This window comes from Herpailurus yagouaroundi, unplaced genomic scaffold (genome assembly GCF_014898765.1).
Source record: "Herpailurus yagouaroundi ecotype Mexico unplaced genomic scaffold, PumYag 200, whole genome shotgun sequence".
NCBI classification, from domain to species: Eukaryota; Metazoa; Chordata; class Mammalia; order Carnivora; family Felidae; genus Herpailurus; species Herpailurus yagouaroundi.
Genome location: NW_024412431.1, coordinates 1598488 through 1621611, shown reverse-complemented (window position 1 = coordinate 1621611; position 23124 = coordinate 1598488). Strand labels below are relative to the sequence as shown.

The following is a 23124-nucleotide window of genomic DNA, read 5'->3' as shown; positions in this document are numbered from 1 at the left end:
CCCGACGCGGGGCTTGAACTCATGAACCACAAGATCATGACCTGAGCCGAAGTCAGATGCTCAACCGACTGAGCCACCCAGGCGCCCCAAAACTGATTCTTTAAGAATGAGTAGGAGTCATCCAGGCAAATAGGGGATGAAGAGTTTTCCTGGTGTAGGGAATCTGATGAGCAAAGGCTCAGTGGCCGGAAACAGCATAGTATATGGAGAGAATTGAGAGGGATTTAGTTTGCATGAACCATGAACCTTAACCTGGAATAGATGGAGAAGTGAAGCTGAAACACTGGCAAAAACCAGATTGGGAGGGACATTGAGTGCCAGGTCAAGAAGCTTGAACTTAACACTGAAGACCAAAGGAAGCCATGGGAAGTGGTGACTATACTGAGATTTTCACTTAAGAAAATTCTTCTAGGGTCTAGTCAGTTAAGTGTCCAACTCTTGATTTGAGCTGAGGATATGATCTCACGGTTCATTAGATCAAGCCCTTAATCAGACTCTGTGCTATCAGCACAGAGCCTGATTAAGGGCACTCTCCCCCACTCCCACCCCCCCCCCCCCATGTTCTCTCACTCTCTCTCTCTCTCCCTCCCCCTCTCTCTCTCCCCCCCCCCCCCCCCCTCAAAATAAACAAGCAGTTTAAAAAAATTTCTGGGACACCTGCATGGCTCAGTCCATTAAACATCCAACTTTGGCTCAGGTCATGATCTTGTGGTTCATGAGTTCAGGCCCCGTGTCAGGCTCTGTGCTGACAGCTCAGAGCCTGGAGCCCGCTTCAGATTCTGTGTCTCCCTCTCTTTCTCTGCTCCTCCCCTGCTCATGATCTGTCTCTCTAAAAAATAAACATTAAAAAAATAAATTAAAAATTAAAAAATTAAAAAATTTTTCCGCTAGACTTCAGTGCAGAGAACATTCTTTAGATGGGGCATCCAGCAAGTCTGCTGGGATGTTGGTCCAGGTGAGAGAGGATAAGACTTGATCTGGGACAGGATAGAGAGAGGGTGTGTGAGGACCATTCTGTAAGTAGAAATGGTGTTACTTGGAGGGGAGAGAGAGGGAGCTAAGCAACGTGCTGGTTTTGGCTTGGGTGACCACATGGCGGGTGGTGGTGACACTGGAAGAGAAGATGACAGAGTAGGATGAATGCAGGATTTTGATTTGGTCTCAGGCCAGCTCTCAGTAGTCACCATCTCTCCCCCTCCTTCTCATAGCTATGGGACACAACCTGAAGACCTTCACACTGAACTTGACCATCTCCAACCTCCAGTATTCAACAGACATGAGCCACAGCTCAGCTACATTCAACTCCACCAAGAGGACCCTGCAGCACCTGGTGAGACCCTGCTCCTAGCAGCTCCTAGTGGGATAAATCCCACCCAGCCCCTCCTGCTCATCCGCCTCCTCCTTCCTCCCCAGCTTGGATCCTTGTTCCAGAAGAGCAGCCTGGGCCCCTTCTATTCAGGTTGCAGATTAATCTCCTTCAGGTAGGACTTCCTCCTGAGCATTTGCCAGTAGTGACCATTTTGGTGACCAACCCTTTCAGTCTTCCCACTGACCTCCCATTTGCCCTTCCCTCCTTGTGGCCCCCATACTGAGGTTTCAGAACCTCTCTTTAAGAGTCCCCACATCCCTCTCTCCCCAGGCCTGAGAAGGATGGGGTAGCCACTCATGTTAACGCCATCTGCACCTATCACCATGACCCCATGGGCTACAGGCTGGACCGAGAACAGCTTTACTGGGAGCTAAGCCAGCTGACCCATGGTTTCACCCAGATGGGCATCTATACCCTGGTCAGGGACAGCCTCTTCGTCAATGGTGAGTGATTTATAGCAATCATTATTTGTCTCTGTTCTATTTTATTTCTTCCTTAACAAGTCAGCCCAAGCTCTGATTGAAGGACACCCTCCCCAAACTCTCCATGGAGAGAGTCTCTCCTGTTATTTCAGGTAAAAAGAGTGAAATTCTTTGACCAAATTAATATAAATAATTTTAATTTGCACTCCAAATGTCTGACTCGTAGATCTCTTGGGACAGGATTTCTTCTATACAAGGTTCCTCCATGCCAGTGGTCCTCACCTGGGGGCAATTCTGCCCCTCAGGAGACACTTGGCAATGTCCGGAGACATTTTGATCACCACAACTGGGGGAGAGTGGTACTGGCACCTAGTGGCTCGAGGCTGGGGGTGTTACGAATGTCCTCCAATGATCAGGGATCCTCACTGCCAAGAGTTACATAGCTCCGAATATCAGTAGTTCTGAGAATGAGAAACCCTGCTCTACATGGGCCTCTGGTCCCTAGATGGGCACCAACTTATCACACGTTATCACAATTATTTAATTATCCAACTCTACAAAATTAAGTCTCGTAGTCTGGCGATACACCCTCAGTTCTTTATGTGTCGGTACATTGTCATCCCCAATGAGTGAGTAAATGAGTGAACAAATGGGAGATGAGTATCTCAGCCCCCATATTGAGGGATCCGCTGTAGTTCACATTCATGCATTCAACAGATGCATATACAATACTATTCTGTCCCAAGCCATGTGCTGGATACAGAGATGGAACTCGCAGGTTCTCTCCCTGAAAACTAATAATCAAGAGAATGAATGTTATCTAGGGACACACAAACAAAGCAGGGACACTGTTATTAACAGGGTGCTGTGGAAGCACACAGGAGGAGCAAGTCAAGGAGGGTTTCTTGGAAGAGGATATTATGTACCCAGCACTGTAGTAGGTATGGGGACATGGCCAGAACAAGACAGATGGGTCCCTGCTCTCCTGTAGTCTCATCTCATCAAGGTCCTGAAACATGAGTAGGAGATTTCCAGAAAAAGAGGATTGAAAATATTCCAGGAAGCCGGAACTGCCTAAGCCCAAGCAGAAAAGCTCAGCTCAGGAGAATCACTGGAAAATTCCAGTTTTCCCCCTCTTTGGGGTGACTTTCCACTAGGAACCCCCCGGCATGTGGGCCTGAATTTGGCTGATTCTGACAGCAGTCATCAGGCCTCTCTCTGTGTGAAAGGGTAAGAGTCTCCACCTCTCTTCTCTTCCTATCATTGGCTCCAGGCTACGCACCCCAGAATTTATCTATTCAGAATGAGTATCAGCTGAATTTCCACATCCTCAACTGGAACCTCAGCAACTCAGACCCTGCATCCTTGGAGTACACAACCCTGCTGAGAGACATCCAGGACAAGGTGACATCTCTCTCATCTTTCCTGTCTCTCCTTGCCCTGCTCCCCCACCCCCACCATTCCTCTGTCTGACTCACATCTATTAAGTGTTTCAACTCCTCACTTTACCTAATGTGTTCTGGGTTCTCTCAGTTTCCAAAGGTGGTGCTGATTGCCTTCCCCACTTCCCAGATGGGCACACTAAGGCTCAGAAAGGGGAGTGGTGTGCCCAAGATCACACAGTGAGTTAAGGGGCAGAGCCAGGATTTGAACTCACGTCTCCTTTGTCCCAAAGCCTGTGTTCCTTCCATGACTCCAGGAGCTCCTGCCAGCCCCAGGCGATCTTCATCTTACCCTTTATTCTAGGTCACCAAACTCTACAGAGGCAGCCAGCTACAAGACATTTTCCGCTCCTGCCTGGTCACCAACTTGACGTAAGTTGAGGAGGTTGGCAGCACTGGCTGAGCTGGCAGCTTGTGGCTCTGAGCTACCATCCTGGCATACTCCTTGAGCTGGAAGTCACTGGCATGGTGCCCATGCTCTCCCACGTCCCTGTCAGTTAATCCTACCACCTCCTTTCATAGGTCTTCGGTTGGGGAGGTGGGAGGCAGGAAAAGGATTAACTTCCCGGGGCCACCAACTCCATTAACCACCACCTTCTCCTTTCTGGATGCTTTCAATAAATATCAGCCCAATAATAACATTTCCTATGGCCACACACCATCAATGACCATCTCCATTGTTCAGAGGGGAAGCTGAGGCTCAGAGAAGCAAAGTGAACAGCCCAAGAATTGCCCAACTTGGATTTTAACCCAAGTCTCCAAGGGATGGGTAGAGGAACTGAGACATCTACACTGGGGAGCAGGACAATCATGGGACACAGTGCCAACATTGAGTGTTTCCAAACTTCAGTTCCTTTGGCTTTAAGATGGGGATAATTATAATAATACCTTCCACCAGGGTGATGGTGAGGGAATGTGTATTCACTTCCTAGAGGTGCTCAGTAGATGTTCATTAACTTTATAGTTATTTGTTCTATTCCCAACTCCTAGAAACCTTGTATTTTTGGTCAGGGTCTCTTCTCTAGCCTGAGGGAAGAGGAAGCCAGGTAATTTCTTACTTCTTGCCTGTAGGTCTTTGGCTCTATAAAACGGGAACTCAGGAGACACTGCTGGTGTTGGGTGCTGGCTAAGTTCCATGGTCTCTGTCCCTAGGTTGGACTCCATGTTGGTCACCATCAAGGCTCTGTTCTCTTCCAATGTGGACCCCAGTATGGTGAAGCAAGTCTTTCTAGACAAGACCCTGAATGTCTCATCCCACTGGCTTGGTGCCACCTATCAGCTGGCAGATTTGCATGTGACAGGTGTGAGATTGTGGGGTTGGTTTCATGGCTTGAAGAAATGAGGCTTTGAGGAGGAATGGGGCTTCTCTGTAGCAGTGGAATGGATGGAGGCTCTGGAGGGGAAAGGGGGTCTTTCTGGAGGCCCATGTTGATGGGCCATGGCAACAGGTCATCCCAACAGGAGGAGGAAAGAAAACATGCAGCAACTGCACCAAGGGGACAGTCATTTTTACATGTAGATATTTCTAACCCAAAGTGTGGAGTATCCTGCGTGTCCTTCTTAGGCCCTCCAGTTATGAGTCATGTACTGGTTGATTGAAGGACTCATTCATGCATTCATTCAACAAATATGTCATGAAAGTAAATAGGTGCCGATGATTCACTGTGATAACTGCTGTAATCAGGTAATTTAAAGAGCCTTTGGGAACTCACAAGGAGAGACACATGGCCCATCTTGGAAAGTTTTCTGGAGGAAGTTATTAAAAAACTGAGATATGATGGCGAACACAGCCTAGCCAATGGGAAGAGGTGGGGAGTTGAGCTAGCTGTGTTTATAACCTAGAAGATAAAATATTTGGGGAGACTACAAGGAGTTTGGTGTCACTAGAGCAAACACTTTGGCCTGAGAGAAGTGATAGGTAAGGCTATAGATGCAGGCAGGGACTTTCTTGGGTATTGAGATGGTTTGCAGAAGAACACAACACAGAGTTCTGCTTTAGAAAGCTCATCTTCTGAGTTCTGTGTAGAGAGTGGATTGGGAGGGGGAGAAGACCAGAGGCAGCAAGACACATCAGGAACCTAGGTCAACAAAGGGGTGTGACAGATGTCCCCTGAGGTGATCGGCACCTACACTTGCCATCTGTGCGCCAGGGAAACCCAGTCTCATCTTCCCCACATGCTAGTGAGCTCTCATAATGCTTAAGGAAGAGTTGGATGGATAGACAGATCAATGGATTCAAAGTGGCCAGGTCGATGGAGATCTTATGTATCCCACCTTTCAGAATCCAACTCAGGTCACATTGCCAAGAATAATTAGACTAGCTGGAATGACTTCTTTGCTTAAATCTTCACCTGTTGGGGACTTCTATACCTTCTTTTTATTATAGAAGTGGAATCAACAGCTCATCTACCAACAGACAGACCAACAAGCAGTCCCACCTCTCAGCACTTCCAGCTGAATTTCACTGTCACCAACCTACTCTATTCCCAAGACTTATCCCAGCCCAACACCACCAAACACCAGCAGAACAAGAGAAGTATCGAGAATGCGGTGAGAATGGGTTTGTGTCCCATGTAGAGACAGACCGATGGACGCTGGGTAGTCAGAGGGTGATTTTTTGTGACAATTCATCCATACAGGTTCTTTTGCCCATTTACAAATAAAGAAACAGGCACAGAGAGTTTCAGTAGCTACTCTAGGATCATATAGCTAAGTCACACCCTGGAATGGGATGTCCTTTGGTGCACATACCTGGGCTAGTATTTGTTGAGATAATAAAAAGTAGCTGGGGACGTATGCTCAGTGGCTAAAAATTCTCTGATGCCACTGCGCCTGGAATTCTGATCAAGGGAACATCACCCTGTTTTTCAGCTCAACCAGCTCTTCCGAAACAGCAGCATGAAGAGTTATTTCTCTGACTGTCAAGTTTTAGCATTCAGGTGAGTTCCAACTCAGTACCTAATCACTCTGGAGACTCCCGTGGTCCTTTAAGTAAAAGTATCCCCATGTCATGGTCTCAGTTTCTAGTTCTTATGGAAGATAGCCCTATGAGTATAAAACTGTTACCTAAAAACCAGCTTGTTCCTAAACCAATGATGCCAACTGGCTTAGAAACTCAAGAGAGCCAGTGTAGACCTCAGTAGACATGGAGGTGCCTGGTGCTGGGAGCCATGGAATATGGAGTGTAGCATCAATGAATGCCTTAAGAAATCAGCTGTTGGAGGGGCACCTGGGTGGCTCAGTTAAGCATCCGACTTCAGCTCAGGTCATGATCTCACAGTTCGTGAGCTCAAGCCCCATATCAGGCTCTGTGCTGACAGTTCAGAGCCTGGAGCCTGCTTCGAATTCTGTGTCTCCCTCTCTCTCTGCTCTTCCCCTGCTCAGGCTCTGTCTCTCTCTCCTTCAAAAATAATTAAAACATTAAAAAGACTTTTTTTTTTTTTAAGAAATCAGCCGTTGGAGTCAGGATCCATAGAAGATGGGGGTGGATAGAACCAGATGACTTAGAATCCAGCAGTCTAACTGTGTTACTCAGTAGTATAGCCACTAATCACATGAGGCAATCGAAATTGTTTATACATCTCTTGAGATATGATTCACCTATAAAATGCACCCTTTTGAAGTATACAATTTAGTGGTATATTTATAGAGTGGTACAACCATCCCACTCTCTAATGGTAGGATGTTTTAAAAAAAAAAATCCTGTCCCCATTAGCAGCTGCTACCTATTCTTCCCTCAGCCCCATCCCCTAGCAAACAATAATCTACTTTCTGTCTCTCTGGATTTGCCTATTCTGAACATTCCATTTAAATGGATCAATACACTATGTGGTCTTTTGTGACTGACTTCTTTCACTGAGCATCCTGTTTTCAGGGTTGATCCATGTTGTAGCATGGATAGGTACTCTATTCCTTCCTCTGTGACTGAACAATGTTCTGTTGTATGGCTATGCCACTTTTCGTTTATCCATCCATTCACTGATGGACATTGGGTTGTCTCCCCCTTTGCCTATTATGAATAATGACCCTGGACCCTATTACGAATAATGAAAAACTTGTGTAAGTCTTTGCATCAGTTTGAGTTTGAATTCTTTTGGGCATATACATAGGACTGGTCTTGTAGGGTCATGTGTTAATTTCATGTTAACTTTTGAGGAACTACTGAACTGTTTGCCTAAGAGGCTCTACCATTTGCCATCCCCACAAGCAACGTATGAGGGTTCCAAATTATCCAGGTCTTCACCAACAATTGTTATTATCCTTTTTTTACTCTAATCATCCTAGTGGATGTGAAGTGGTATCTCACTGTGGTTTTGATTTGCATTTTCCTAGTGATTAGTGATGTGGAGCAATTTTTCATGTACTATGGATCATTTCTGTACCTTCTTTGCAGAAATGTCTATTCAGGTCCTTTACCCAGTTTTGCATTGATTTTCTTTCTAATTGTTGAGTTATGATTGTTCTTTGTGTGTTCTGGATACTACACCCTTATCAGACATATGATTTGCAAATATGTTCTTCCATTTTAGTAGGTTGCCTTTTCACCTTCTAAGTACTACCCTTTGAAACACAATCATTCTTAATTTTGATGACTCTCAATTTATCAATGTTTTCTTTGGTTGTTTGTGATTTTAGTCCCATATCTAAAAAACCATTGCCTAATCCAAATTCACAAAGATTTATTTACACCTAGGTTTTCTTCTAAGGATTGTATCATTGTCTCTTACATTTAGGCATTTGATTTATTTTGAATTAATTTTTGTATATGTTGTGAGGTACGGGTCCAATTTCATTCTTTTGTATGTGGATATCTAGTTGTCTTAGTACCATTTGTTAAAATTTTTTTTAACATTGACTCATTTTTGAGAACAGAGAGAGACAGAGTGCGAGCGGGGGAGGGGCAGAGAGAGGGAGACACAGAATCCAAAGCAGGCTCCAGGCTCTGAGCTGTCAGCACAGAGCCCAAGGTGGGGCTCGAACTCACGAACCATGAGATCATGACCTGAGCCGAAGTTTGGCACTCAACCGACTGAGCCACCCAGGTGCCCCATCAGTACCATTTCTTAAATAGACTATTCTTTCCCTTTTATCTTGGCAACCTTGTTGAAACTCAATGTCCATGATTGCATGAGTTTTTTATGGATTCTAAATTCTATCCCACTGATCTATATGTCTATCCTTATACTAGTGGCAACTGTTTTTATTACTGTAGCTTGGTATAAGTTTTGAAATTGGGAAATCGAGTTCTCCAACTTTGTACTTTCTCCATATTGATTTACCTATTTGAGGTCCCTTGCAACCCCATATGGGTTTTAGAATCAGCTTATTAATTTCTGTAAAAGAGTCAGCTGGGATTCTGATAGGGATTGCATTTTATCTGTAGATCAGTTTGGGGAGTATTGACATTTCAACAATAATAAATCCCTAGTCTATGAACATGGGATGCGTTTCCATGTATTTAGGTATTTTAAAATTTCTTTCAACATGTTTTATAGTTTTCAATGTACAAATCTCACAATGTTTTTGTTAAATTTATTCCTACATGTTTTGTATTTTGTTCTTTGATGCTGTTATAAATGGAATTGTTTTATTTTATTTTTAAGAATGTTAATTGCTAGGGGCGCCTGAGTGGCTCAGTTGGTTGAGCATCTGACTTCGGCTTGGGTCATGATCTCACAGCTCATGGGTTGTGCTGATGGCTTGGAGCCTGGGGCCTGCTTTGGATTCTATGTCTCCCTCTCTCTGTGCCCTCCCCCACTCACTCTGTCTCTCTGTCTCTCTCTCTCTCTCAAAAATAAATAAACATTAAAAAAAATTTTTTTTATTAAAGAATGTTAATTGCTAGTGTATATAAATATAATGATTTTTGTACATTGGTCTTATATCCTACATTCATGCTGAACTAATAGTTTTCAGCTATGTGTGTCTGTGTCTGTGTGTGTGTATTAGGATTTTCTATATTTAATAACATGTCATCTGCAAATAGAGATAATTCTACATCTTTCCTTCCCATCTGAATTTTTATCATTTCTTTTTCTTGCCTGATTATTTTATTAGAATTACATCTATTAAAATGTAAATAGGACATGAAATGAAGGAAGGGGCGCCTGGGTGACGCAGTCGGTTAAGCGTCCGACTTCAGTCAGGTCACGATCTTGCAGTCCGTGAGTTCGAGCCCCGCGTCAGGCTCTGGGCTGATGGCTCAGAGCCTGGAGCCTGTTTCCAATTCTGTGTCTCCCTCTCTCTCTGCCCCTCCCCCGTTCATGCTCTGTCTCTCTCTGTCCCAAATAAATAAATAAACGTTGAAAAAAAAAATTTTTTTTTAATAAAAAAAAAAAAAAAGAAATGAAGGAAGACAACACTGTCTTGTCCCCAGTCTTAGGGGAAAACTTTCAGTCTTTCACCATTGAGTATGATTTTATCTGTGAGTTTTTCACAGATGCTATTTTTCAGGTTGAGCAACTTTACTTTCTATTCCTAGTTTGTTGGTTTGTTTTTTTTTTTTTAATCATAAAGGATGTTGTATTTTCTCATATTCTCCTTTTGGATGTGTTGAGATTGGGTGGCATTTGTCCTTTATTAATATGCTCTATTCCACTGACAATTTTTTTAAGATGTTAAGCTAGCCTTTTAGCTAGAGGTGAGAGATTAAGGCCTACTCAAATATTTCCTAGGTATTCACACAACCCCACACACTTGTGACTTTCTAGATCCCCACAAACACATTGGAGCTTTTCAAAACCCCTCAGGGACATCTCATTCCCTACTTTTTAAAAACTTTTTGGCTCACCTCTTGCCTGCCTCAACTGTTACTGCTTCCTCAGGCAGCTGCCATGTTAAACAATAATCACTGATTGTTTTGGGCAAGTGCCCTGGGAATAGGCTTCCCTGACCGAAAAAGTTTGGAATCAAATAAAGTCAAATCTTGAAAATGGGGCTTTCTAAAAGGAATCTCCAGACAGGTCAGATATTGAAAAGTCAGTGGGAATGGGTTGTTTTTGGGAATTCCAAACACATTATGGCTACTTGTCTGCTGGTTTTCACAGCTACCATGGTTCTCATACTGCTGGTTTTCAAAGTGTCTAGGGATATTGTGAGAGCAGCCTGGAAATAATGCAAGTTCTAATGCCATACGGCTTGCTCCTTTTACCAAGATTCAGCCATCTTTTCCCTCAACTAATTTTTTTTTCAACGTTTATTTATTTTTGGGACAGAGAGAGACAGAGCATGAACGGGGGAGGGGCAGAGAGAGAGGGAGACACAGAATCGGAAACAGGCTCCAGGCTCTGAGCCATCAGCCCAGAGCCTGACGCGGGGCTCGAACTCACGGACCGCGAGATCGTGACCTGGCTGAAGTCGGACGCTTAACCGACTGAGCCACCCAGGCGCCCCTCTTTTCCCTCAACTAAATGATCCTCAGATTATTGCAAACCTTTGGTTAATGAAAAGGTTGATTTTGGCCATTCTTGCCAGTGTTCTCAATGATTTTATGCATTTTTGGAAGTCCTTAGTCCAAATGTTTCAAATGTGTTCTCCCCATGACTATTTATTAATTCATTAAATTAAATTAAATGAGATATTCAGTTACTCACCCATAGTACCATACTTTCAGTGTTCAACAACAACCTGAGTCTAATAATGACTGTATTTTGATATTTAGGCACAAATGTTTGTATCATTGCAGAAAGTCCTTTTGGACATGACTTCCTTCTAGAAGCAGGGTAGAATTCAAGATACCCTTGTTCATCCCTTTTGCCCTTCCAGGTCTGTCCCCAACAGCAACCACACTGGGGTGGACTCCATCTGTAACTTTTCACCATTGGCTCGGAGACTGGACAGAATTGCCATCTATGAGGAGTTCTTGAGGCTGACCCAAAATGGTACCCAGCTGCAGAATTTTACCCTGGACAGAAACAGTGTCCTTGTGGATGGTAAGGCATCCGGGTCATTGGGGCAGGAGTGGAGGGTTCCAACTTCCACACATGGGGCTCTTCCTGGGAATCTGGAGACCTGGGGTTAAATCAGCATTGAACTTTTTTTAGGCTGGCAGGAAGTGGCATAGTCTCCCAGGCTTTATCCACCATCAAAGGAGAGGAAAGGACACCCGGTGGGATATTGGAGATACTTGCTCTCTCGGAGATAGCTCTGTGACTTCAGGCTGGTCACTTCCCTTCTCTGGAATTCTGTCTCTCATCTCTGTACTGAAGTCACTTGGCGAGACAGTCAGTAAGGGCCTCTGGCTCCAAGCTGTGTGTGAGCCAGCCTTGATGGACATAGGGGATGGACCACTTTTCTTCCTGACAGGCTGTATAAAAACAGGCAATGGACCTGACATGGCCCACGGGGTGTCATTTGCCAAGTTTTGCTCTAGATCAGCACCATGCAGAACTTTATGCAAATATGTGTGCTGTCTAGTACAGTAGACATATGTGACCATTGAGTACTTGAAGTCTGGCTAATGTGACTGGCTTTTACAGTTCCTAAGTTTTAATGTTACCAAGGTACCATATTTTTAATTTTATTTAATTAAAATTATTTTTTTATTTTAGTTAACATACAGTGCAGTATTGGTTTCAGAAGTATAATTCAGTGATTCATCACTTACATACAATATCCAGTCCTCATTACAAGTGCCCTTCTTAATAGCTATTACCCATCTAGCTTATCTCCCAGCCACCTCCCTCCTTCAACCCTCTGTTTGTTCTCTCTCATTAAGAGTCTCTTGTGGTTTGTTGGAAAAAAGAAAAAAAAAGAAAAATTAAAATTATTTTTAAGAAGCCACTTGTAGCTGCTCCATATTGGACAGCACATCTATAAGAAATTGGCTAGGGAGAGGGTGTATACTAGGGGGGCCTGAAACCTGCCCCCATGCCCAGTGGGTACTATGTGTCCCTACCCTCATGGGGTTTATGTTGCAGTTGGCAATAACAAGAATAGGCAATTGAAAATTATAAATTATTTAATGTGAGATAATTCGTACTTGGGAGTGGTAATCAGAGAAGCCTTTCTGGAGGAAATTACACTGCAGGTGAATCCTGGAAAGTGGGTATAAAGCAACTTGGTAAAGGAGAAGGGGGTGAATGTGTTTGTAATTTACAAATTTAGAGAGATCCCTTGGGCTTACCAACTAGGATGCCCCATTCTCCCCCAAACTATCATAAGAGGGCTCAGCCCAATTTCAGTCCTCCTTGTCCAGTGGTATGAATTTGATTTAATTAATTACACCCCTGTAGTGTGATAATAGCCTTGGATTCGGTAGCCTTTTTAGAGAAAAATGGGTCAACATCATAATTCCTACTTCAACATTTCAGTGAAAATGTGAAGCAAGGGTGATGAGCACTGATAATTTATACATTGGATGAAATAATGTTTTAATTGGGTGAAATATACATTGTTAAACCTAGGTGGTATATGTTTGTGATATTCTATGTTTCTGTGCATTTGAACAGTTTTATTTAAAAGGCATAAAACAAACTCACGTGCATTCTCCATTTCATTCACTTCCAGGGTATTCTCCCAACAGAAATGATGTCTTGACTGAGAATTCAGGTAAGCCTCAAAGAAGCTCCAACCCAGATTGGGGAGGGAATGCCTTGATGCTGTACCTGATCAAAGAGACCCATGTACCCAGAGTCATAGATGATGATTAAAGGTGGCCAAGGCGTGTCAGGGACTTTTAGGCACAATGCAGGAACAGCAGGAGCCCTGGGAAATGACAGGAGGAAGCTAACACCAGCCCTTGTCTCCCCAGACCTCCCCTTCTGGGTCATCATCCTCATTTGCTTGGCAGGACTCCTGGTACTCATCACATGCCTGATCTGCTGTTTCCTGGTAAGTAAGGAAGGGTTGCTTGTCTTTTTATCATTGGGTTGTAAGAATTCTTTATATTTTATAAATACATGTCATTTGCTGGGAATATGTTTTGTGATTTTTTTTCTCTCAGTCTGTTTGTGGCTTGCTTTTTCCTTTTTTTTTTTTTTTAATGTTTTTTTATTATTTATTCTTGAGAGAGTTAGAGAGACAGAGCACGAGTGGAGGAGGAGCAGAGAGAGGGAGACACAGAATCTGAAGCAGGCTCCAGAGTCTGAGCTGCCAGCACAGGGCCCGATGTGGGGCTCAAAGTCATGAACCACAGGACCTGACCTGAACCAAAGTTGGACACTTAACCAAATGAGCCACCCAGGCGCCCCAACTTTTTCCTTCTTTAAAACAACATTAGTCATTAGGGAAATGTAAATGAAAGTCATAATGAGGTATTGTGACACACAAGGGTGGCTAAAATTAAAAAGACTGACTATAATAAGTGTTGGTGAAGATGAGGAACAACCTGAACTCTCAAATAGTGAGAAATAGCTTGGATGCATCTTTAAAGGTCACATACACCTACCCAGCCTTTCCACTCCTAGGAATTCATGCAAGAGAAATAATAAAATATCCTTTGGATAAATACCTAGTAGTACAATTGCTGGGTTATAGGGTAGTTCTTTTTTTTTTTTTTTTTTTTTTTTTTTAGTAACCTCCATATTGTTTTCCAGAGTGGCTGCACCAGTTTGCATTCCCACCAGTCATGCAAAAGTGTTCCCCTTTCTCCACATCCTTGCCAACATCTGTTGTTTTCTGAATTGTTAATTTTAGCCACTCTGACAGGTGTGAGATGGTATCTCATTGTGGTTTTGATTTGTATTTCCCTGATGATGAGTAACGTTCAACATCTTTTCATGTGTCTGTTAGCCATCTGGATTTCTTCTTTCAAAAAGTGTCTGTTCATGTCTTTTGCCCATTTCTTCACTGGGTTATTTGTTTTTTGGGGTGTTGTGTTGGTAAGTTCTTTATACATTTTGGTTACTAACCCTTTATCCAATATGTCATTTGCAAATATCTTCTTCTATTCCATTGGTTGCCTTTTAGTTTTGTTGATTATTTCCTTTACTGTGCAGAAAATAATAAACAAAATAAAATAAAATAAAATAAAATAAAATCTATACCAAGTCATGTGCACAAATGTTCATAGTAACTTTTATTTTACTAGCCAAAAACTGAAAACAACCCAGAAGTCCATCAACAGGTGAATAGACAAACAAACCATGATCTATCACCTGATGGAATATTACTCAGCAATAAAAAGGAATGAATTATAAATACATGCACTGACATGCATAAATCTCAAAATAATAATGTGGAGGGAAAGAAGCCAGATAACAATGAATACATAGTTTATGATCCTGTTTATAAGCAAATTGTTGAATGTAAGCTAACCTATAGGGATATCAATCAGATCAGGGGTTGCCTGGGAATGAGAATGTGCTTGCAAATGGCAAGGAAGGAGTGATTACAGAGGGGCTCAAGGACAGTTTTGGGGATGAGGAGCACTCCTTGTCTTGATTGTGGTGATGGTTCAAGTTATAATCAAAACTTATCAAACCATTTGCTCTACATGTATGTGGTTCATTGTACATCAGTTATACCTCAATTAAGCTAGAGGGGGTGTGTGTGGAAGGAGAGGAAGGGAGAGGGGGTGAATGAGTGAGATGGAGAGAGGGAGGGAGAGGGTATGAATGGGATATCAGAGAAAATGGTAGAAAAACAAAGTTAAAGGGAAGAGAGAAGATGAGAAAGAGATAAAAGAGAGACAAAGCAGGGCGCCTGGGTGGCTCAGTCGGTTAAGCTTCCGACTTCGGCTCAGGTCATGATCTTGCGGTCCGTGAGTTTGAGCCCTGTGTCGGGCTCTGTGCTGACCGCTCAGAGCCTGGAGCCTGTTTCGGATTCTGTGTCTCCCTCTCTCTCTGACCCTCCCCCGTTCATGCTCTGTCTCTCTCTGTCTCAAAAATAAATAAATGTTAAAATTTAAAAAAAAAAAGAGAGACAAAGCAGTGGCACCTGAGTGGCTCAGTTGGTTAAGTGTCCAACTCTTGATTTCGGCTCAAGTCATGGTCTCGTGCTTCATGGGTTCCAGCCCCACATCGGGCTCTGTACTGACAGTGAGAGCCTACTTGGGATTCTCTCTCTCCCTCTCTCTCTGCTCCTCCCACTCATTCTCTCTGTCTCTCTCTCTCTCAAAAATAAATAAATGAACTTAAAATTTTTTTTAAAAAAAAGAGGGACAAGGGAAAGGAAAAGAAGGAGTAAGAGAAAATTATGTCGAGAGAGATATAGGAGGCAAGCCTCTGTGGCTTTGGCCATCTCCATCCCCGGAGTCCCATGTAGCGGATCAGACCATTCTCATGCCCTCTCCTTGCCCTTGCAGGTCACCATCCGCCTGCGGAAGAAGGAGGGAGACTACGAGGTTCAGCAACACAGCCTGGGCTATTACCTGCCACACCTAGACCTGAAGTTGCAGTGAGCTCTGCCTGCGGCTCCAAGGGAGCTTGGCTGGAATAGAAATAAACCACATTGGTCGGACACAGCCTCTGAGCCCTTCTTGACTTGGCCCCTAACTAGTTCCCAGGGGACCAAGATGAAAGGTTTCCCCTTTCACTAAGTCCTCAAAGGGCAACTGCAACCCTGTCTTTTGGTTTTATGCCATTTCGTCCCTCAAGGGCACTAGAACTGGTAAAAAAAAAAAAAAAAAAGATTCACAGACATTGTCATTGTATAAAATCAACATCCCACCTCAGTGTGAGGTTTCTCTTCCTAGAAACCTGGGAACACACCTCCCCTTGCCTCTGTGCCAGCCATCACTGCCATCTCTGTTCCTCCATCTTGCCCCACCCCCAAAGTTCCCCTTACACGGCCTCCTTCCCTGAAGCTCGGGTGCACCAGGACTTCCATACCAGTCTACCTCAGGGGCTTCTCTCCCATCATGGGTCCCCCACGATGGGAAATGGTCCAAGAAGGAAATGAACGAGTCATAAATGACTCCATGATCAACTTTGGGACTTAGAGCTGGGATCACTAGGTATCCAGAAAGCCTCAGTCCCCAGAGTAATACCAAGACTGGAGAGAGATACAGGGTCTGCTTTGGATCTAAAGACAAATAAAGCTCATTGGGGAAAAAAATCTAAAGACAAAGCCAGACAGTCTTTCTTCATCCAACCAGATAGAGCAGGGGCTCCCCAGGAAGCAGCCTAGAGTGACCCAGCGTCAGGGAGCTGTACTGTCCTGCCTTGGGTTCATGGGAACAGATGGCCCAATCTCTACACAGTTTGCAGACGATCACGGCTGAAGACACAAGGGCTGAGAAGTAACAGTGATACCACCATTCGTACTTACTTGGTGTGAGGTTCACATCCTCAGTCCCAAGCAGTCTCTGAGAATGTCTTCTCTGGAGATTATAATAATAATAACAAGAGTATCGTTACTGACTACTTAATATCCACTAAGCAACATGACTGGCAAGCTCTGCATGCACGATCTCACTTAAACTCACCATCCTTGACAGCTGCACTCCCATTTTATAGCTAATGATATGGATGCTTGGAAAGACTAAGCAGCGAGGAAGGAAAAAATTACTAAGAACCTAAATTAAACATGTCACCACACTATCTTTCAAAGAAAAAGATAAAAGCACTTTCTGAAATACAGAAAGACTCAACGTTGACCTGCCACAGGCCTTCAGTGATAGAACCAGTAGAGAATGTTCATCAGGAAGCAGAAATGTGACCCCAGAAAAATGTAACAAGAGTCATGAGGAAAGGAGAGAAAATCAGTGTATCTAAGTCAGTTAGTTTTTAATTTTTTAATGTTTATTTTTGAGAGAGAGAGAGAGAGAGAGAGAGACATAGCATGAGTGGGGGAGGGAAAGACAGTGAGGGAGACATGTGAGGGAGAATCTGAAGCAGGCTCCAGGCTCTAAGCTGTCGGCACAGAGCCCGACACAGGTCTCAAACTCACAAACAGCAAGATCATGACCTGGGCCGAAGTCAGATGCTCAACTGACTGAGCCCCCCCCAGGTCCCTGAAGATTCAATCTTAAAATAACTCCTTTTTAGGGAAGATAGAAATACTACAAATATTCTGTTATTTTCTATCAATTCATTCTCAGAAATTGATGAATCCATGAGACAAAAGAAGTAATGATGGAAGGGATTTGAATATTGCCACAGGTTAGTTGGGCAAACAGACAATTAAATCCCCACAAGCAGTGGCTCACTGATAGAGTAAAGATGCTGAGAACAGTCCCTCTTGACATCATGATTCCCAAAATGGCACAATTTTCATGGATCAAATTTTCAACACGTACAGGTATTTAAAAAATGGGAAGTCTCTTATTTCTTCTTTCTGTTGACCTCTGAGTTCACATGCAACAAAGAACAGAAAAATAGAGACCGACAAACATATCTTCTTTGAGAGTATAGATATAACAGCTTTAATGAAATATTATGTTGGAATCTGTTGGAATATTACACAAAATTAACTAGGCAGGTTTTACTCTGTGAGCCCAGAACACTAAATAATCCCGTGACTTTGATAACTCGGTTGACTTGAAAATACAAACAAATGACACAGTAAAGAAAGTAAAGGAAGACAAGAGTACAATACAGAAAGGAAAGATCTCCTTTCTCCCTTCACCGGAAACCCAATCTCACAGCTTAAAAAAAATCACTGTCTCCATTGTGTCACACAATACAATTTAATACAAGGAAAGTATTGGTACATACTTAAGTTTCAGGGGCTCAGAGCACGAAGACACAATGGACACTGCAAAGAGACATTAATAAAGTGCTGTACTGCATTCCATCTGCACAGGGCTCTCCTTTTATTCGTGGTGTTTTTCGAGATGTCCTTCTTGGCCCCTCACTTTTTCTGCCTCGCTAGCGAGTCTGTCTATAGCCAGTGCTGTAGCCAGCCTTTCCCTTGCCGTCTTCACTTTCTTTTCTTGTTTCTTGATATCCTCCTCAGTCACCAGAAATTGTTTGCACGTGAGTTGCGGGATACCCAGACCAGCTTCTGGAATCATCTTGGCCAAATCCGAAGAGCTGGCAAGGATGGGCATGGGGCTCGAGTTCGGGCCACCTGCAAGAACACCTGGCAGATAGCCACCTGTGCACTGAGGTGCGAGTTTTTGCAAGGCTTTGGCAAGGTCCAAAGTGCTTAATGGTTCCCCTGTGCTGCTGCAGGCCTGGAGACCTTGCAGTCTCTTTTGCCAGCACACCTGTTGGGGCTTGTCCAAGGTTCCCTCCCAGTGATGGCATCTGACCTCGTTGCCAGGATGGGCTGTGATTCTGGTAACTGGCGTCTTAAATACATAACTGGACATCCTCAAAGGGATTGAGACACTTAAGCGAGACTTCAGTTTGGATTGGTTTCCACAATCATGTTGCTTCCTCTGTGAAGTCTTGACCATCATACTTCTTTTCCTTTTACCCTATAAAAATAAGTCATGATATTGGATTAAAATGATAAATGAGGACTGCCTTCTTAGGAGCATTCTATTTGGTATCTTGTACATCCACCTTCCTTCTCTACCTTTGGGGATAGGTCTGACTTGTGTCCTGGGACATCATCAAATAGATTTGTGTCAGAACCAGAAAGTTCAAGGTTAAAACTCAGGATCTACTCCAGATCGTTTCTCCTCCATGGTTTTGTAAGATGCTCCCTGTTACGATTTATTCTCACTTGTGCTTGTCACTCTCAACCACACAATTCCTGGTCCTCCCTCTCTGGACACACAGTTGCTTAGTCTTTCTCTAAGTCTCCAGCCCCACCATCCTTCTGTGTTATGTGACTATTCATTTGGTCGCCCATGGACCTCTTTGTTTTCATAGCGCCTTCAGAGCTTAAACCAATAATGAAATTATCATCTGCCCCATTCTTAGCAACTCGCTCCTATATCCCAGACATTTACGTCAACTGAAATGGTCATGACCAAAAATAAATAATTCAGAAAACATATTCACCCACCATAAATTCCTCATTTTCAGTTTTCACTCAAGCACTCATACAATAGTTACCTGTCCCTCAAGATCGGAAGTGATGCCAGATCACCGTATCTTCACCTTACTTTCTCCCCTATCCCTATCACTCCGGGATTCCATGGTCTATGATCTCAATAATTCCCTTGGAATAATCCAGAATTCTTTAACACTTGTCGTATCTGCCTTATAAAACTTCAAATCTGAAAGACCCTGTTCATCTGTTATGCTAGATACTGCTGGTCTTATGATAACTACTGAGAAGAGCACACATATTTTGGTACCACTATAAATCCAAAATCACCTGCCTCCCCTGCGAAGCATCCATAATGTCTGGAAATTTTACTTTATTTTCATGTGTTGGCATTTTTATTCCCTGTTTTTTCACAAGGTTTGTTTCAAACATTCCCTACTTTTCTTTCTGCTTCATACCTATTCAAGATCCCCTAACTTGCCTGATATTTCGATAAGGCTCTTTCTATTCCTTCCCCTTTGTTGTGAGCTGCTGAGAAAAGGCCCTCTACATCATGTGCCTCTGGAGCCTCATCTTCAAGAAACTTCTCAGACTACCCCCACCCTTGTGTGTGCCCTCACCATTCTGTGGGTTTTGCCTTGGTAAGGTCACAATGGCTCCTTTGTTACTAGACCCAGTAGGAACTTTTCAATGTTCATATGACATGATCTTTAAGTGGAAAACTTTTAAGTATGTTTACAGCAACTTACATACGGGACTCCTATTTCACAGTTGTGAGTCATTTACAATGTAAATATAGAGCAGGTACATCCGATAAAACTCAATTTACAAACCAAGGTTGTGTTGTGAGTGGAAAGTGCAAACTGGATTTCTGAGAGCACACAAAAATACATCAACTATCTCTATTAATTTCTACACTGATTGCATGCACAGATGAAAATATCTTGGCGATAATGTTTTAAAATATGCTATTAAGATTAGTTTCACATGTTTATTTTTAGCTTTTTAAAGGTGGCTGCTAAATAAAAATTTCAAGTCCGTAGTAAAGAGTGCTTAGCGGTCCTACTGACAGCACTTATTAAGTCATGTGTAAAAATAAAGCCCAGAGCAACATGTCTGGGAAAAATTTTCCCAAGGAGAGGGGTCTACCTTGACCCCACAGTAAGATGCAGAACACACACACACACACACTCCGAAGCAGACATCAGCCCCAGAATACCACCACTATTTCTCAAATGCCATGAGGTTTCCCTCCCACACAGTCCAAACTGGACTTGATCTCAAGAGAGACGTTGGAAGTTTACATAATTTACCAATTAGGAAGAGCCAAACCAGAGACTTAGCGTCAAGACTTTTTGTGACTTGTCCATCCTTGGCTTCTCTTGTAAATTCAATAGGTTTGGAAATATTTTTCAGGGAGGGTCATTTTTAAAAACACACAGTAAATGTAAATAATAATTACTCTAGCCAATAGTTGAAAATAAGAGGCTAGAATGAGAATATCATTAATATCAAATCACTACTGGGTTTGTGAGTCAGGGAACAGACGAGATTGGATTGACTTGGGCTCATTAGGCTGATGCTGATCGCGTTTGTTGACACAGAGAAGAAAACTTATAGTGTGCACAGTTAGCAGGGTCCAAGAAGCCCCAGTAATTCCTGGGTAGAATCAGAGAAGAGGACACAGGACAGAACAGGTATCTTAGGGTGTGATTTTGCTTGGGAATATCAGTAGGATGCTGTGTGTGACATAGGTAATGCATTCATAAATGTTGCTCGTTCATTTACCTGTCGTTTGTTATTGAGTACTTTCTACATACATCAAGGCACTTGTTCCTGCCCTCTCGAGCTTAGTCAGTGCCAGAAGAATTTATAAATGTGATGTATAATATACAGATATAGCACTTGAGATATGGTAAGTGTTCCAAGCATTTTTCAAACATTAACTCCTTTAATGGTCTCTATGACCTTACAAAGCAGGTACACGTGTTATTATGCCAGTGACAGATGGAGAAACTGAGACACACATAAGGTAAGCCACTTGCCCAAGGTTGAAGATGTATTAAACGGTAGAGCTGGAACCCAGGCCTGTACTGAGAGGTATTCTGTGCCATGTCCCCATCTTGTAATTCTCATCTCTGAGGTTATATATCAGACACACGGGCCACACGCCCACAGGCGTTGCAAATATTATCTTATATATCCCTGGTAATGTCAACAGGAAGTAGTTACCAGCATGAACCCCATCGTTGTTGTTGTTTTTTTAAGTTTATTTATTTTTGAGAGAGAGACAGAGCGTGAGCAGGGGAGGAGCAGAGAGAGAGGGAGACACAGAATGGGAAGCAGGCCCCAGGCTCTGGGTAAGGCAGGAAATGAGGTGAGGGGGTGCCTTCCTGAGCAGGAGCAGGCTGTTAGGTATAGGAAACCTGGCAATCCATCAGGTTCATACCCCAGGTCATGGCTGGCAGGATGGAAAGGTGAGTTCTTCGTACCGAGCACCTCTACCCACATGTTCATCCCAACTCTCAAGGTGCCATCTTGTTCCCTCCCTGGCTGGAAGGTCTATGCAGATGCTCCTCTGTGCTGGGTCTTGGGAGCAGAACTGGTGGGCCCCATTTCCTCCTGTGGTGGTGTTCACACAGGACACTGAAACCTCCTTCCAGTAAAAGCTTTCAGGATTAAAATAGGTCCCAGTGCAAACAGGCATTCAGGTTTTATCTCCTAAATCTCTATCACATTTTTAGGCTTTTGAACAATAAACCACTCAGATACATTATATGTTTACTCATTCAGATCTTAGAAAACAAACTGTTTTACTTCTATCAAGAGATTTTCTCCTCTCCTTTTAAGAGTCCCTGTCTACAATTACCCTCGGCCATCAAGACTCACAGATAAGTGTTCTGTCTTGGATTAAGGGCTGTCCTCAAGGATTTTCCTACTAAATTTAGCCATGTTATCCATCTTTGAGTACATGGCAAGCATATCTTCTATTGCTTCAGTCACTCCTCTAGCCTGGAAAGCTCATTTCCTAAGAACTTTTCAGCCCACCCTTCATATACTTTCCATGTTTTGTTTCATCAACTGACAGTATAAACATTCATATTCGGGTAAAATATCTAAGTTATGCACGCTTTATCCATAAACTATTTAGAAAAGTTTTTAAATTTAAATTTTAGCTTCAAAACTTTTTTCTGAATTCAGACATTAGCCACAGTTTAAAAGACATAAATATATTCTCCTTAAACAATTTTAAATGATCATTTTAGAACTTACTTGAATGCTAACTTTATCAAATACTAAACTTCCATATATACAAGGGATTGTTTCTGGAACCTCCATATCCCTCTTCAATTTGATGGGGTTTTTCCTCCCACAACAAACTTTAGAGAATCTTTTGGTGTATTATTTTTCCATATCCTCCTTTGTGGTTCATTCCCCCCACCCCCAGAAAAGTTCTTCTCTTTGAAATATTTTGCTTCCTTGTGAATTTGAGAACATCTCCACCATCTAAAAGTTATATTATGGTTCTATTCTAAGTTTATTACATTGAATCAAATATTTGGGGTGAAAATGAGCTCTTTACAATATTGTAACCATTGATAAATACAGTATATTTTTATTTAATCATTGATTTTATTTCCTTTTTAATATTTTATCAATTTTTAAATTATTCATCACATTTGTTTTAGAATGTATAGATGTTCTTATTGTCATTATTACCTTATTTCTGATTGCTTTGAGTTTATTTTCCTGTTTAAAATTTCTTGAGGGGCGCCTGGGTGGCTAAGTCAGTTGCGCGTCCGACTTTGGCTCAGGTCATGATCTCACAGTCCGTGAGTTCAAGCCCCGTGTCGGGCTCTGTGCTGACAGCTCAGAGCCTGGAGCCTGCTTCGGATTCTGCACCTCCCTCTCTCTCTGCCCCTCTCCTGCTCATGCTCTGTCTCTGTCTCAAAAATAAATAAAAACATTTTAAAAAATTAAAACAAAAAAATTTAAAAATGAAATTTCTTGAGGTGGGAGCCTAGATTGTTGATTTCAGACATTTCCTCTTTCCTTTTTTTCCTCT

The 23124-nt window shown here is 42.7% G+C and overlaps 2 protein-coding genes across 5 annotated transcripts in view; one reads left to right on the top strand and one right to left on the bottom strand.

Annotated features, from left to right (window-relative positions):
• The window catches only part of MUC16 (mucin 16, cell surface associated), a 92318-nt gene extending 76682 nt beyond the window's left edge, over positions 1-15636 (top strand). For 2 of the 3 annotated variants that reach the window (XM_040449798.1, XM_040449797.1), the window contains 12 exons: positions 1209-1330; positions 1414-1481; positions 1640-1812; positions 3065-3195; positions 3538-3605; positions 4386-4534; positions 5620-5783; positions 6105-6172; positions 10998-11164; positions 12741-12782; positions 12985-13064; positions 15478-15636. In XM_040449798.1, the coding sequence (XP_040305732.1) occupies positions 1209-1330; positions 1414-1481; positions 1640-1812; positions 3065-3195; positions 3538-3605; positions 4386-4534; positions 5620-5783; positions 6105-6172; positions 10998-11164; positions 12741-12782; positions 12985-13064; positions 15478-15573 (1328 nt within the window). In that variant the 3' untranslated portion in view covers positions 15574-15636. Of the gene's footprint in view, positions 1-1208; positions 1331-1413; positions 1482-1639; positions 1813-3064; positions 3196-3537; positions 3606-4385; positions 4535-5619; positions 5784-6104; positions 6173-10997; positions 11165-12740; positions 12783-12984; positions 13065-15477 lie in introns of those variants that run through there. The other variant, XM_040449799.1, reaches the window with a different exon arrangement.
• Positions 15637-17783: 2147 nt separating this feature from the next.
• MBD3L1 (methyl-CpG binding domain protein 3 like 1) lies at positions 17784-19664 on the bottom strand. Of its 2 annotated transcripts, none has more exons than XM_040449656.1 (2): positions 19540-19664; positions 17784-18537 (listed from the first exon to the last, which is right to left on the bottom strand). In XM_040449656.1, the coding sequence occupies exon 2, from the start codon at positions 18517-18519 to the stop codon at positions 17929-17931; it is 591 nt and encodes a 196-aa protein (XP_040305590.1). In that variant the 5' UTR covers positions 18520-18537; positions 19540-19664; the 3' UTR covers positions 17784-17928. The 2 variants fall into 2 exon arrangements, with proteins under 2 accessions (XP_040305590.1, XP_040305588.1); XM_040449654.1 differs by lacking the exon at positions 19540-19664 and adding an exon at positions 19124-19533.
• Positions 19665-23124: the final 3460 nt, after the last annotated feature.